Raw genomic sequence first — 15959 nt, 5'->3', positions numbered from 1 at the left:
ACACACACACACACACACACACACACACACACACACACACACACTCCCTGCCATCTTTCAAACAATACATACAAGGCCAATAAAAAAAAGCCTTTCATCTTTGGCATTCCATTCCCTTTCATACTAAAGATAAAGCAACCTGTTATACATCTACAGACAAGAGAAAACACGCTCCTCGAATTTTAATTTATAAACATAACCAGCATCTCATAAGAGAACAGAGATATCCAAGTAAGGAAAGGAACTGTTAGGAATCAACTGGACATCCATTTTGTTCTAGCTCAGGTATCTAAACAAGGTGACCCACATTTGATGCCCTTTCGCAAACCGCAACCACGGTAAACATATTTTGTGGTACACCCTGTACCGGTTGCCACCCAATCACGGGCACACATTAGTGCTCACAATCACACCTAGGGACAATTTAGTGTGTTCTATTAACCTGCCATACATGTTTTTGGAATGTGGGAGGAAACCGGAGTACCCAGAGAAAACCTACGCAGTCCCGGGGAGAACATGCAAACTCCACACAGGAAGGCCAGGGCCAGATTCAAACCCATGACCTCTGCATTGTGAGGCAGACGTGCTAACCAGTCGACCACCCATACTTTAATATGTACGTTAAAAGGTGTTTAGCATTAGTTGAATAAAATAGGACAAATGTTTGAAAACTTCTGTTTTCAAACATTTTCAACAATGGTTCTAAAATAAGAGCTAACTACAACCCCCCCCCCCCCCAGCTACTTCATGAACATTATGCATTGAACATTTAATTACGGGATTTTGCATACGCGTGCTATGCATGAACCACACCGGTCTCTATGATTGTGACAAGCACAACAAGCAGCATTAGTCTTTGAATTGTCTCAGTTGTCTGCTGTTTGAGTTTGCAGTGGTCTTATTTTTTTCCACACCTCAACTGTGCATCAGTTGCCAAAAACCCAAAGGACCAAGACATCATTTAACATTTTGAAAAACAAGAACAAAACACAACATATTCAACTGACAACAAGAGTTCAGTTACTTGTGCATTTCCATGCACTGGGTAAATGATAAACCACATTGTTTTTGTTTTTTGTTTTTTTAAATAGCGCGTTCGTGTGAACCAAGATATGATTAGCAATGTGTTTTTCAAAAGCTTCACTTCTCTTAGAAGGGAAACTGAAGCGTTACTTCACGGAACCGCACCCCGTCTTGTTGACTTCCTGCTCTCAAACTGCGTCACCCCTGGGATGACCACATTACTGCGTGATAACAAAGACTGCACGGCAATGGGAAGCACTTTGCCTTTTGGTCCCACTGACTACACGCTTCTTCCTTACCTTGTGCGAGTAGTGAGGGTCCATGATGCGGGCCAGACCAAAATCCCCGATCTTCAGCACCAGGTCCTCCGTGTTGACAAACAGGTTGGCGGGCTTGAGGTCGCGATGAAGAACGTTGGCAGAATGAATGTACTTGAGCCCCCTGAGGAGCTGGTACATGAAAAGTCTGGCGTGGCCCTCGGACAGAAGGCCGCGCTCCAGCAGTTGACAGAGGTCCGTCTCCATGTACTCCTGCACTATGTAGACCGAGTTGACCTCGGTCAGGGACACCACATCTTCGGTAAGCCTGCGACCACTGGGGCCCAACGTTTCGAAAACCTAGAAAAGGAGGCGAAAGAGGAAGTGGGTCATCAATGACATCATCTCTGCAACAAGTACAGTCGTAGCTCGAGACAGAAGATTAATTTGTTCCATGACCAAGCTTGAGTAATAACTGTATGCTGGGACAAGTTGCCACTCTGTGACGCTATTCAATGCTTATTGCAGCTGTCTACTCTTCGCCTGTAATATTTTGATTTTATATTAAATGTTCTGCACAGCGCTCTGTTACAGCTGCAGCTGTTATGAAAGCACTGTACAAAGAAAGATGTATTGTATTGTATGATATTCATCGTAATGTAGTGCTTATTTTCCACTGGAGCAGTTTCCAGCTGACTACCAGTAAACCGTATCGGTCAGAAATACAGTTCTTGGATTGCGACTGTATGTTTTTACGTATTCCACGATGCTAGCTCCCGTTTCATTGTGTGGATCTCACACTGACGTCGATGTTTGCCTTTCAGGATTGTGCCCTAGTGGCTGCCATCAAGAGCTGTGCTCATGCTGTTTGGTCGAGTGTTAGCGTCTGCCCACAAATATTTGCAAGTATTGTCATTTTACATGTATGTCCATTGCAGCGGCAGTGTACCTGAATCTCACTCGGAACTCATAAAAACAAAACAAACACCTAGCAATGAGTATCTCCCGTAACTCATAAATTGGAGTGGTTACAAGTCAAGGTACCACTACATCACACAAGTTTGAGAGCGCGCGCACACACACACACACACACACACACACACACACACACACACACACACACAATACCTTGACAATGTTATCGTGGTCCAGAACTGAAGCGTTACTTCACGGAACCGCACCCCGTCTTGTTGACTTCCTGCTCTCAAACTGCGTCACCCCTGGGATGACCACATTACTGCGTGATAACAAAGACTGCACGGCAATGGGAAGCACTTTGCCTTTTGGTCCCACTGACTACACGCTTCTTCCTTACCTTGTGCGAGTAGTGAGGGTCCATGATGCGGGCCAGACCAAAATCCCCGATCTTCAGCACCAGGTCCTCCGTGTTGACAAACAGGTTGGCGGGCTTGAGGTCGCGATGAAGAACGTTGGCAGAATGAATGTACTTGAGCCCCCTGAGGAGCTGGTACATGAAAAGTCTGGCGTGGCCCTCGGACAGAAGGCCGCGCTCCAGCAGTTGACAGAGGTCCGTCTCCATGTACTCCTGCACTATGTAGACCGAGTTGACCTCGGTCAGGGACACCACATCTTCGGTAAGCCTGCGACCACTGGGGCCCAACGTTTCGAAAACCTAGAAAAGGAGGCGAAAGAGGAAGTGGGTCATCAATGACATCATCTCTGCAACAAGTACAGTCGTAGCTTGAGACAGAAGATTAATTTGTTCCATGACCAAGCTTGAGTAATAACTGTATGCTGGGACAAGTTGCCACTCTGTGACGCTATTCAATGCTTATTGCAGCTGTCTACTCTTCGCCTGTAATATTTTGATTTTATATTAAATGTTCTGCACAGCGCTCTGTTACAGCTGCAGCTGTTATGAAAGCACTGTACAAAGAAAGATGTATTGTATTGTATGATATTCATCGTAATGTAGTGCTTATTTTCCACTGGAGCAGTTTCCAGCTGACTACCAGTAAACCGTATCGGTCAGAAATACAGTTCTTGGATTGCGACTGTATGTTTTTACGTATTCCACGATGCTAGCTCCCGTTTCATTGTGTGGATCTCACACTGACGTCGATGTTTTCCTTTCAGGATTGTGCCCTAGTGGCTGCCATCAAGAGCTGTGCTCATGCTGTTTGGTCGAGTGTTAGCGTCTGCCCACAAATATTTGCAAGTATTGTCATTTTACATGTATGTCCATTGCAGCGGCAGTGTACCTGAATCTCACTCGGAACTCATAAAAACAAAACAAACACCTAGCAATGAGTATCTCCCGTAACTCATAAATTGGAGTGGTTACAAGTCAAGGTACCACTACATCACACAAGTTTGAGAGCGCGCGCACACACACACACACACACACACACACACACACACACACACACACACACACACACACACACACACACACACAATACCTTGACAATGTTATCGTGGTCCAGGCGCCTGATAATCTTAATTTCTCGCAGGGCATGCTTGACACTCTGGGGGTCAGTCAGGATAATCTTCTTCACCGCCACACGCTTGTCACAGTCGGTGTCAACCGCTGAGAAAACCAGGCCGTTTCCTCCGTAGCCGAGAGGCTTCAAGTCCATGTAACGAGAGCCCAGGTCGAAGCCGTGGATGTTCATCAGTGACTCAAACTTCTCGGCCATGATGACTACTTCTTACGTGGCGCTCTGCTAATGTTGCCTCTCTTGCTGGCTTTACTATAACTTTAACACCAACAGAAGACCCCACTTCAACCCTCCAAATACTGCTTCAGGTGCTGAGCTAATGCCCCCCCACAAATGGAGCCAACTCCCTCACAGCGAACTGTCCTCCACCGCCTCCCCCGTGCAGCCGTCACTGTCAGACTAAGGTGTAGTTAAAGTTTTTCATCTTGTGTGAGGACAATTTTAAAAATCTAACACCACTCCTGGTGGGTGGCTCTACTTAACAGAGCAGCTTTTCCGCTTAAAGAAATATATGGAATGAATGTTGAGGCCAATTAAAAATGCAATGTTAGGCTCTAAAAGCACATAGTTGCATCCTCACAGTGGTATACATTCAGTGTATAACTGGTCCTGAGCAGCTTCATGGAAAACGTGCCAATTTGCACTTTTTTTCCTTAAGATTTTTTTGTGGTTTTTTTTTTTTTGTTTTGTTTTCTCCTTTCTGAATAAATTTCCTATGGCGTGACCTGATCAAAATAAACTTTAGAGAGCCTGGCCTTTAGATTGGGGCGTTAATTGTGAGCCTCAGTGATCAGGTGGCTCAAGTTCGCCACAGTCACAATCGAAACTATCCTCCATTTTACTTGGCTATAACCTGAGAGACAAGAGAAAACACAAAAGAAAAACGTAAACCACAAATTACAATGTTAAAGCAACTGCTCAATATTAAAAACACATGACAGGTTCACACAAGGACAATGGTAGGAAAAGTACTCTGTACTTAAGTAAAAGTACAGACACTCGGGGAAGCACCAATGTGAGTAAGGTGTACTGTGCTACAGTAGTATATATCAGCGATTAACTGATTTCAATTCAATTGCAATGAGGTCAACTACAAAAAAACTGTCGATAAACCTCTGGAAAGTACAGATATGTATTCAAATGGGGGGTAAAAGTCACATTCAGTTACATAAATGCTCAAATACTGACATTTGAAAATCAGTTACATAAATGCTCAAATACTGACATTTGAAAAACCTACTTAAATGCAGTAACGTAATATATTTGCACTCATGCAAAATAGTACACTTTATTAGAAGTATCCATTGACTACTTACTACAACATTGTTCATACTATAAACAATTTGCAGTACGTTTACCACAAATGAGCCCGTTTTAACAGTATTTCAGAAAAGATATTTTGTAGTTTTGTGTTCGTACTTCGTTACTAGCAGCTAACCGCACCCGCCCGCTTGGGCTTAGTCGCCTCTCTATGGGTTTCCTTTGAACTGTTTGATATCCACCGAGCAACCTCTCATGAAATAATAATCATGGGCTCGCTGATCTACAAGATGCTATTCAAGGATTTGACACCCTAAGTTTATATTGGCGGAGAATAAGACCAACTGGCGAAAAAATGAAAGGTGAACATTAGCTCGTTTGATCGCAGACTGTGTGGAAATAATTGTCGAATTATGGCTATAAAAGACCCCCCCACAGTCTCAAAACACATTACGGATTTGAATGAAATATAGAGTGTCGTGTAAAGACGACGAGTTGAGTGTCATTTGAACGGAAAAGCTCACAGCATAGACAAAGGGGCCGTTGTTGGCGAGGCGACTGACTACGTGGTACAAGCTGTCCCACCAGCACAAAGCCGACGTTGGAGGAGACTCTCAAAACGACCCATCGAAGATAACAGCAACATTCTGAATGTATGCGGAATACTCACAGTTCGTATTCGTCGCATTGGAATCGAGATGGATGGAATTAATCAGGACCGGCGGGGATTTTTGTGAGCTCCGATGCCGGAGCTGGGCCGACCTAATGCAATCGCCATTTAGCACCGCACAGACACCAACGGCGACGTGACGTCACAAGGATACATTCAGTAACTGTAGGATATATCAAATATCTCCGGTTCACCTTCGGGCATGAAGGAAAGCAATGTTTTTAAAACAGGCCTGTAAAATTGTATAACTGTTGAGAATTGGAAACTTTTCATGGGAATTGACAGATATCTATGGAAATTAACAGAAATACACGGGACTAAAAGGTAGTAAAACATGAATTGATCAAATAGCCGCTTGCTTCTTTATATAAAACGTCCAGTTGCATAATCGCTTATGTTGTCATGTTGTTATTTTTTGTAATAATATCAATACAAATTCCAACGTGTGTGCATGCATGCTTGCGTGCACGTGAGTGCGTCAGTGTGTGCGTGTGCACGCGTGTGTGCGTGTGCGTGGGTGTGTGCGAGTGTAGGTTTATAGCATTTTAACATTTGAATGTCTCTTCGTTGAGTCACGATAACGCCATATCTTTCAAGCCCCCCCCCCTCCAAGAAACACACACACACACGCACACACACGCACACACACACACACACACACACACACACACACACGCACACACACACACACACACGCACACACACACGCGCACGCTTACACGCGCGCGCGCGCGCACACGCCACACACACACACACACACACACACACGCTTACACGCGCGCGCGCGCGCGCACACACGCGTTCTATATAACACTAGGAAGGTATCAGGATTTTGAGTGAATTTGAACGCAACACCATGGATGGGGCTTTGCGGCCACGTGACAACGCCTGATTCAAAATCCAATGGGAGATTTTCTTTTCACTACAAATTCTTGCAGAACAAAATGACTTTGTGGAATTTAACACTGAGTTCAAAACATAATACAACTGCCTCTGCCAGTATAATCTTACGACTGTATACTATATTCAACTTTAGTCCCCTCTTACTGAATATGAGCTTTTATTTAGAAAGTCAGCAGAAGCTACTGAGCTAGTTTAACTTATTTTTTTCTCCCTCCATTGGATTGCTTTACATCATATTTTGGTCGCACAAATACAGTACAGTAGTGAATGGAGAAAAAAATCCGACAATAATGTAAGCAGCGTCAAGAACAAGGGTGTACAGTATTTAGTCATTTGGGGACCGAAGGCAAACTCATTCACAAAATTAACTGACAAAGTTTACATTTTCACCTCAGCACAAAGTCTTCAATGAAGTCCTTAAAACCCATTATCTAAAAAAATAAATCATGCAACACTTTTACTGTAATTAACAACATCAATAATCAATCATCAGCTAAAGTAGTTTAGCATTTTAACTGCTATAATACATAAAGATAAGTGTCATTTGTGTCACTCTCCACTTCATCTTTACAGCCTCCTCCTTGGATGAGACTGACAGCAGTGCTACTCTGCTACTGGCAAGATTGTTTGGCTCTTGCTGCTGTCAGTTACGTACATTCAGGAATCAGTGTCACCATTTGTTATTTAGCATAAAAACTGTTTTCCTCTCGCTTTCTTTACTTCTTTACTCGGGTAATTCTGCTTTTAAGCATTTGGATGTGTTTTAAAGCATGTGAATTGTTGCTGCAAAATAATGTCGCAATGTGCTTCCTCTGCTGTTCCAAATGATTGAGGTCCCAAAAATATGTTTGTTTGCTTCCCGCTGGCTTATAATGTTGTCAGATTAAAATGAAGGAATATTGTATTAGCAGTGTGTCAAAGAGGAAAATCCCCCATGCAGGTCTCACACACACACACACACACACACACACACACACACACACACACACACACACACACACACACACACACACACACTCACTGCAGTTGGCGGATTTACAAAATCCCTCTGGCAGCATGCACGATGCACAGGCTCTTACTCTTCAATCACCATCCAATCCAAAGGTTAGGTCCACCGAAAACAAATATGACGAAAGCCAGCCTTGCGTTTGCTCTAATCATCTCTCATTTCATTCACGCTGCACTGGTGTCGGCGTGAACGCTGTGAATGGATGGATGGACATGAGCTGGGCGGGATGGAAGGGCGCACACATCACAGCTGCAGCATCAGCAGCATCCGCAAGGCACACCATGTGAGCGAGCATGTGCTCCACAATGCAGATGCCTCAGCCTTATGCAGGCTGGGATGGGCTCGGCTTGATCATGCCCACTAGATTCTGCACGGGATGCGGCAAATATTATTGGTCCATTTTAGAGCAATGTTTAATACTGCATGGACAGCTGTTGAAAGCATGAGCATCTTATAGTTGTGTCTATTGATGGAAAGCTGTTTGAACATTTATTCCACCTTTGATAGTAACCTTGAGGTCTATGTACTAGTGCTCTCTTTTTCCTCACTATGTAAGACAGTTTGGTGCTCTAATAGAACAACCAGGGTAACACTACCAGAAACTCATCCAACTAGAATTTTTTTTCCCTCTAGTAGTGCCACTTTTGGCCTCCTGGTAAGCAATTAAACCTAGTAAACTACTGTGGTGCATTAGCAACATTACTAGGTCTAAGTAGTACACCGGTGTCACACACTTGGGCCTCCTGGATTGTACTAGTCGCACCAAAATGTCCACTAGTTGTTGTGCCTCCATGGTAACATGCAGTTGTCCAACTAGTATGCCAAATTTGTCCTATTAGTGTGCAGAAATGTCATACAGTAGTTCAAGGCAGCAGTTGAGAAAACATTATGAGTAAGAAACAGTCATTCTGCTCGTGTGTTGCAGCCGAATTGTCCAGTAGGATACATTTGTGCAATGGTTCTTTCTTACTAATGAAGTTTTTGCCACCACTAGTTCAACTTTTGGCTTTCTAGTATGCAATTAATCCTTGCTAGCAAACTACTGTGCTGTGCTAATAACCCTACGAGGCTCATTGGAAGGCTGTCATGTGCAAAAAATAATAATACTACTACTATACATAGGGTCTCTCTACTAGTGCATTATACTCGTGTGTTGAATTGTCTTATCTTGAAAGCTTTTTGAAAATTTTTTCAATATCTTTGTTATCCAGCCTAAACTCCATGGACTAGTATCCTCCTTGTTCTCATTTGTATGACAAGTCCGTGCACTAGTTGAATGAATATGGCACGCGAGAAGAAAGGCTGTCTTACACGAGTAACTTTTCTCATGACTATGTAATAGGACAGCGAAGGCATACTAGTAGGACAGATGCACTACTGCGTGTACACTAGTACTCCTAATGACATTACATTATAGAATTCTACAAGTTAACATTCAGCACTTTGCTACTATTTCCGATTAGCTGTCAAGTACTCTACAGAATTGCCCAACTAGTAACATGTAGTTGGGGTATGGTCCAGATATTGAGTAAACGCTCAAATAGTTTTCCAAAAAGCTGTTGGAAAATTTATTAGATATCCTTGATATTCAATGTAAAGGTTGTTCTACTAGGCTGCAAGTGGTACTATCAGCTGGAAAATGTTACTAGTAAAACACCGTCGGCCTACATGTGCGCTGATTTATGTTACCAGTGAGGATAAAAAAAACACACTAAAATGGACCTTAAGATGAATATCAAGGATATGTAATGAATGTTAAAATAGTGTTCCAGATTTAACCCTTTCATGCACCCTATAACCTGATAATATGATAAGCTGTCCACTGTAGTAACTGGTGTCCCTGAAAGGGTTAAAGGCATATCCAGCATGTCTAATTTGGCTGTTGAGGTGATGTTGACAGTATACTTTAAGACGGTGTTTTAACCTCATCATGGCTTATTTTCACTTGGGTGCATGGTTATGTAACAGACGCATGCATGCAGGCATGCTACGTGCTACGTTCAAATGACATGTAAATGCAGTGCAGGTCACATTGCAAGAGCTGCACCCGATTCTGTCTGGAATAAACGCCTCTTACTCTTTATCCATCTACATGTCTGCTCTCTCTCTCTCTCTCTCTCTCTCTCTCTCTCTCTCTCTCTCTCTCTCTCTCTCTCTCACACACACACACACACACACACACACACACACACACACACACACACACACACACACACACACACCCTCTCTTGCTCATAATTTAATTTCGCATTTACTGTCAGTGTGAATGAGAGTTGGAAATGCATTTGTCTTTATATGTGACCTGAAATTGATTGACCACCAATCTCCCTTTTGTTCTGAGTCGTCTAGGACAGGGTCAAGCTGTACATGACCCTGAATAGCATGAGCTGTATGGTAAAATGAATGGATGGATGGATGGATGGATGGATGGATATGCAGCTGGTGTTGTATGTCGGTATCGCTTTCCAACAAGACATAAAATTGATTAACACAGTCACGTTTTTAGATTAGATTTTTTTTTCCCCCCAACGAAAGTCAGTCCGATTTTTTTCTTTATCTTGAGGTCACACTAGGCAGGAGGCCCCCCGCTTACCAACACGCTCCCAAGCTGAAACAAAAACTTCTCAACCATTTCCATCGCAGTTAATCAGATATCTCTCTTGCGACAGTTGTTCTCAGTTGCTTTGGTAAATTTCTCAGATCAGAATTGAAAATCTCAAAATTACTTGTTCATCCCATCATTGTCTCACATGTGCACATAAAAAACAGTTTTTCATTTCTTTAAACAAGTTGCAACTGCTTTGTTACCTCCAATGCAAAAGATTATGTACAATTTTCTGTTGTTTCTTACATTATCAGTTGCTTCTGCCCTGTTGATCGACGTTTATTCTGTTGAATTTCTCTTGAATTGTTTCACACCCTACAACATTTTGGCATTAGTTCATTGCATAGGGGTGTTCAATATGTCAAGCATGTTTCTGTGCATTTCCATTAGACTTGTTTTTTTCTGAATCTTGACTTTTTAACAAAGGGAATCAGCCAATGATCAACCAGTTTTCTGAAACAGCTTAGCAAGTGAAGCTAATTGTTGTAATGTGGATGAGAATTTGGGGCTCAAAGGAAGCAGTGTAATTCATATAGTGTTGTATATACAAATTTCCTGGGAGATTATCTTAAATTTACATTTGTACATTTTTTGATTGTCCTTTTCTTTGTGCTATGCAGTGTTGTTTTTTTTTTCTTCCTTTTTGTGTCACGATAAGATGGTTTGTCAACAAATAAAGTGCAAACAGTAAAAGGGAAAAGTGGATACCCAGTGTCTTGCAATCTTCCACATACACAAAAGGTATAACATTCAATTTAGAATACTGAATTTGTCATCCAAACCTAAGTGGCGGTTTACATCTGAACATCCTTCCCGAGTAAAGTGTTACATTGATAACATGACTAACCAAGTTGACTGTTATATCCGTACACAATGACACAAAGACTTGTCATTCTGATGGCACTGACATGTTCAATGACACAAATATTTCCTTTTGGGAGATGTAATAAGGATTTTGAGAAAGAAAATTATGTTTTGCCATTTGTACTATTTTGAGAAATGCACTTACTGTTTTACAAATGACAATTCTGATCGGAGAAATGTAAAAAACTGTACAAGCTGCAAAACGGCTGACATTTGTTACATATTGAATGCAGTGGATTGAAGCGCCACTCTTAACTAAAAAGTCAGATTTATAGGAAAGATGTCTTGGCACTGGAGTGCTGTAGATCATTGTTTCTTAGCGTGTGGTCGTGGTTTGCAAAGCAACTACAGTACTAAATTGAATGTTGAAATTGTGCACAATGTGACTGTGGCTTTAATTTTTTTTTGTCATTTTTAATTAGGTATAGCTCATTTGTTAAGTGCAGTCCAGTTGTTTTTAACTTTTACAGTACTGTACAATACATTTGCATTTAATACCTTTAAACAGCTTGCTTTAAACATATTTATTTGTGTAAAACTCTTATTTTACTTTTAGGTGTAGGACATTTTAAATAAATCATACAAGTTAAAAAATCCTGTATTTAAGGACAGAGGTAATGTTATCTGTTTTACATCTAATAATTATCTAATGTTCATCTTTTTTACGTTATCCAAGAAAAACTTTTTTTTAGATTTGCATCGGCAGTCCATTTAAAAAAAATTTTCAAGTACAGTTCCCCTGTATTTAACTTTTTAGTATGATGCATTTTGTGGCCCTTTTTCTTCCTGCAGGTGCACTGACACCCATACATGTGACAAAATATCAATACCCTTCTTTGACGTAGGGACGCAAATTGACCTTTTGTGTGACGCTGTTGACCAACGCATCATCATTTGTCGACAGTGGCGCAGTCTTTCAAACACAAATATTGACACTCAAGGAGCACCTGAACCTCCCGCTTTATAGTGACACTCATTTTCCTGAATAACTGATGTTGCATCACATTCATTCACGCCAGATATGGCCACTTACCGAGGTTGAGGCTCTCCCGATGTGACCGGCACAATAACATGGTCTCTCACTGAGCTGTCCACTTAAATTAATGCATCCAACAGTGCAAGCAGGTAGTTAGACAGGTACAGAGCTGTCAGTTCAGTAGACATCCAGTAAATGTATGAAGGTACTGTCAGAGCATTGGCGATGTGTTATCCTACTCCATGTGTCTCTATTTGTGAGGTGGAGCTCAATGGAGACTTAATATAGGCCAGGCCAGAGAGGGGAGGAGACTGCTCTGTGTATGGCCTGGCCTGCCAGTGTGTCAGACCTACTACCATTTGTGTTCAATGCTGCACTTTCACTTTGCCAGTGTTTCACAACCTTTATTGAGTCAAGGCACATATTTTACAAGAAAACAATCTGACGGCACACCACCATTGAAAAAAAATGTCACTAAAAGTATGACTGAGTAATGCCAGAATTGGGTCCTTTTATTTTGATTTTTTTTTTTTTTTGACATAAATGTTGAAAAAAATATTAAAAATAGAAGAGGAGTAAGCCTTGGGTCAGTCCAACTAGCTTGATAATGTCATTTCTGCTGAGTCGCATAGCTCACTTTTTTCTCTTCATTGAGATGGCTACAAGGTTTGAGTGGCAGGCTTGCATGGACGTTGAGTGACACAACTTTTCGGTTCTCACTACTATTATTCAAAATATGTGTGGGATAAATCAAAATGTTTACAATGAAGACACGAATAAAAAAAAAATGGAGACAAAAAAATGTACAACTTATTTGATCTGTCATATTTGATATTTAAGAGGGAGCGACAATGGAAAAAAAGCAATTTTAGAAGGTGTTCAAGACCTATTTGGAATGACTTTTATTGGGGCAAAAGTTACATTTTTGGCCTAGGACAGCAGCAATTTATACGTGTGCATGTATCTGTATTTTGTGCACTGATGTTTTGAAATGGAATGGGGGCGGACAGCAGAAAATGTGCTCCATTTTGAGAATGACTGATATACTGAAATAATGATGATTTTGTCTCACAAATGTACTCACTGTGAAATCTGGGTTTAGTTTAGTTCACACAAAGAGGCTAGCCCATGATAGTACTTTGTGGCTCAGTTGTTCATTCAGGATATCGTGGGAACTATTTATCACATTCAATTCCTGATGTTAAAATTCCCCATTTAAAACAAAAAATTGACATTCCATCCAAATGCAATTAATTCCACGGCATTTCAGTTGAGCATCAGCTCTTCAGCATTCACACGCACCTTCTACAGAAAATGCAGTTATATTTTTGTCACATGAGCGGTTCAAAAGATTAGAAACAGCGCACAGAATGACACAGTTCATTTCTACAACACTCCAAGAATAAACATAATGTAAAATTAATGCCCTCTTATAATATCAAGCAAATCAATCTATGATGGTTCCCATGGTAATGATAGAATTTAATCTTTTGCCTTTAATTAATATATAGTCTAAAGTTTGTTCTTTCTTTGGTTTCTAGCACAGCAGCTATTTGGTTCATCTGTTGATCCAAATTGCCGTAGGTGTGTGCTTTCCACCCTTTGATATTCATTTTCTTGACGCTTGTGTCAGTTTCGATGTGACATTTCTGACATTTCTATCATGCAAATGATACTTGCAGACAGTCAGAGCAGAGGCCCGTGACCACTACACTACAGTATCTGTCCTCTTGTTCTTCCCCGTTGCATTTGACAGCAGCACAGTCTTCAGCACCCTGCTTGTGTGCAGGCAGTATTTGTTATTATCAAACCAAACCACTGGAGGCATGGCACCGGTTGGCTGTTTTCAAAATATCTCAATTGGCATACATACTTTCCTTTATTTTGGTTGTTTCCCGGGTGGCATGGTGGTAACTGGTTAGCATGTGTGCCTCATAGTGCAGAGGTGCTGGGTTCAATTCTGGGCTTCGGCCTTCCTGTGTGGGGTTTGCATGTTCTCCCCGTGCCTGTGTGGATTTTCTCCGGGTACTGCGGTTTCCTCCCATATTCTAAAAATATGCATGGTAGGTTAATGGAACACTTTAAATTGTCCCTAGTGGTGATTGTAAGAGGGAATGGTTGTTGGTCTACGCGTCTCTTGCGATTGGCTGGAAACCAGTTAGGTTGTCCCCCCGCTCAGTGCCCGCAGATGGCTAGGATCGGCTCCAGCACACCCGCAACCCTCGTGAGGATCAGCGGCTCAGACAATGGACGGATGAATGATTCTTTCCCAAGTCGGCTTGTCACTGCATACAATACATAGCAGGGGTTTCAAAGTCTTGGTAGTTCAGTGGTACCATGCAGCATAATATGAGATGAAGTGAGTCGAACCACTAAAATAATAGCATAATTAATTAAAATAAATCAGGATGCATCATTTTTTTTCAGACCATATAAGCATTTACATTTGAATACTCGACTTTGAATACTAAGTACCAAAGCTTGTTAAGTCATTATTATGCATCATAAAATTGTGATGGCACTCACGGGGTGTCGGCCTCCATTGCTTGCTGAAGTCACAGGTGTTAGGAATGGGAAAAAAAAATCAACTCATAAAGACATAGGAATCATTTTCACTCCATTTGACTACATGTAGATAATTCTCCAAATCTAAATTGACTCCTAGATGACACAAACTTAAATAAGAACTATTTTGCGTGTATAAGAAAGAAATTGATCACCTTCTCTGTCAACGAAATACAAAGTCTATACAGTAAACATGCAATTGCGGGGCTGTTAAAGTAGTAATTCATTTTTTTTTACTTTCAAATTTTTCCGCAGGCCAGATTTACCATGAGTGGGCCGGTTTTGGCCCATGGGCCATATGTTTGACACCAAGATGATTTATGGGTCATATGGGAAGCCATAAAAAGTAGCCCCCATGAACTTGTTTTAATTATTATTATTGACCTAATGCTGATTACCCCAATAAAGAGCAATGAGAGAACATTATGTAACAAAGTGTCAGTCAGAACGAGGCTCTGATCAATGGAGTTTTACCATCCAATGTCGGCTCTTATGTAACATCTCATCTGGGTGGATGAGGAGCCAAGGTGCGGAATGGACCAAGCGGGCAGAGCATGACTTTTCCTCTTGATATCACTGCACACACTCCTTGGTCATGGAAGATACCAACCACACAACTCAGGTATTTCACAATGTTGTGAAAGAAGCTCACTCAAAGCACATGTTGTTTCCCCACTGCGAGCAGAGGTGGCACAAGTACTCACACAGATAGATACCTGTGTTAAAAAAAGACTCTGGTAAAAGGAGATGTACTGATTTGTCTCCTTTACATAAGTGTAAAAAAAAAAAAAAAAAAGCACAGACTCTGAAATGTATTTCCGTAACAAAGTCCACAAATGACATCAAGCAGAGATGGCAATAGCAGTTACTTTCTTTACCTAAGTAGAAGCACACATTCTTCGGTTAAAAAAAAACAAACACTTCTTTAATTACGGTAAGTAAAAGTAAAAAGGTGCAGTTTGGAAATATACTTTTGTGAGCGGAGGTGGCAAAAGTACTCATCGACTGTACTTAAGTTGTGGTACAGACTTACACGTGTGTTAAAAAAAAACTGAAGTAGAAATACTTTCTGTACTTTGAGTAAAATGCGGCTCAATTTTAGATTGTTCATCTTGATAACTTGGCACATCAGAATAGCAAATACTCACATACGGATACCTAAAAAAAAATCAATTGAAGTACAATCACAAAGTATTTGTATTCAGTTACTTTCAACCACTGACCGTGAGTGACTCTCCACAGCAAGCAGCAAACAACATTCCTGTTTTGGTTTTGCATAGGGGCTGATCTTTTAATGCCCTCATTATACTTGGTGACCCAAGCTGGATCACACCTCCTCTCTGTAATACGTGCAGTCAGCGTGTC

General features: G+C 41.3%; 1 protein-coding gene and 1 long non-coding RNA gene across 4 annotated transcripts in view; both read right to left on the bottom strand.

Moving 5' to 3' along the window:
- mapk6 (mitogen-activated protein kinase 6) overlaps positions 1-12294 on the bottom strand; it is a 20100-nt gene extending 7806 nt beyond the window's left edge. Inside the window, exons 1-3 of one of the 3 annotated variants that reach the window (XM_019886496.1) lie at positions 12087-12294; positions 3704-4595; positions 2596-2913 (exon numbers count right to left, since the gene is read on the bottom strand). In XM_019886496.1, the coding sequence (XP_019742055.1) occupies positions 2596-2913; positions 3704-3940 (555 nt within the window). In that variant the 5' untranslated portion in view covers positions 3941-4595; positions 12087-12294. Of the gene's footprint in view, positions 1-2595; positions 2914-3703; positions 4596-5672; positions 5819-7596; positions 7777-12086 lie in introns of those variants that run through there. The other 2 variants (XM_019886497.1, XM_019886495.1) reach the window with 2 other exon arrangements.
- A 1851-nt stretch (positions 12295-14145) lies between these two features.
- LOC109525766 (uncharacterized) lies at positions 14146-15675 on the bottom strand. The gene is made up of 3 exons (XR_002170204.1): positions 15069-15675; positions 14556-14578; positions 14146-14314 (listed from the first exon to the last, which is right to left on the bottom strand). It is a non-coding gene; the product is annotated as an uncharacterized LOC109525766 (long non-coding RNA).
- Between the last annotated feature and the right edge of the window lie 284 nt (positions 15676-15959).

Source organism: Hippocampus comes, unplaced genomic scaffold (genome assembly GCF_001891065.2).
Source record: "Hippocampus comes isolate QL1 unplaced genomic scaffold, H_comes_QL1_v1.1 scaffold261, whole genome shotgun sequence".
NCBI lineage: Eukaryota > Metazoa > Chordata > Actinopteri > Syngnathiformes > Syngnathidae > Hippocampus > Hippocampus comes.
Note: the sequence above shows the minus strand (reverse complement) of the source record. Positions and strands in the feature narration are given on the sequence as shown.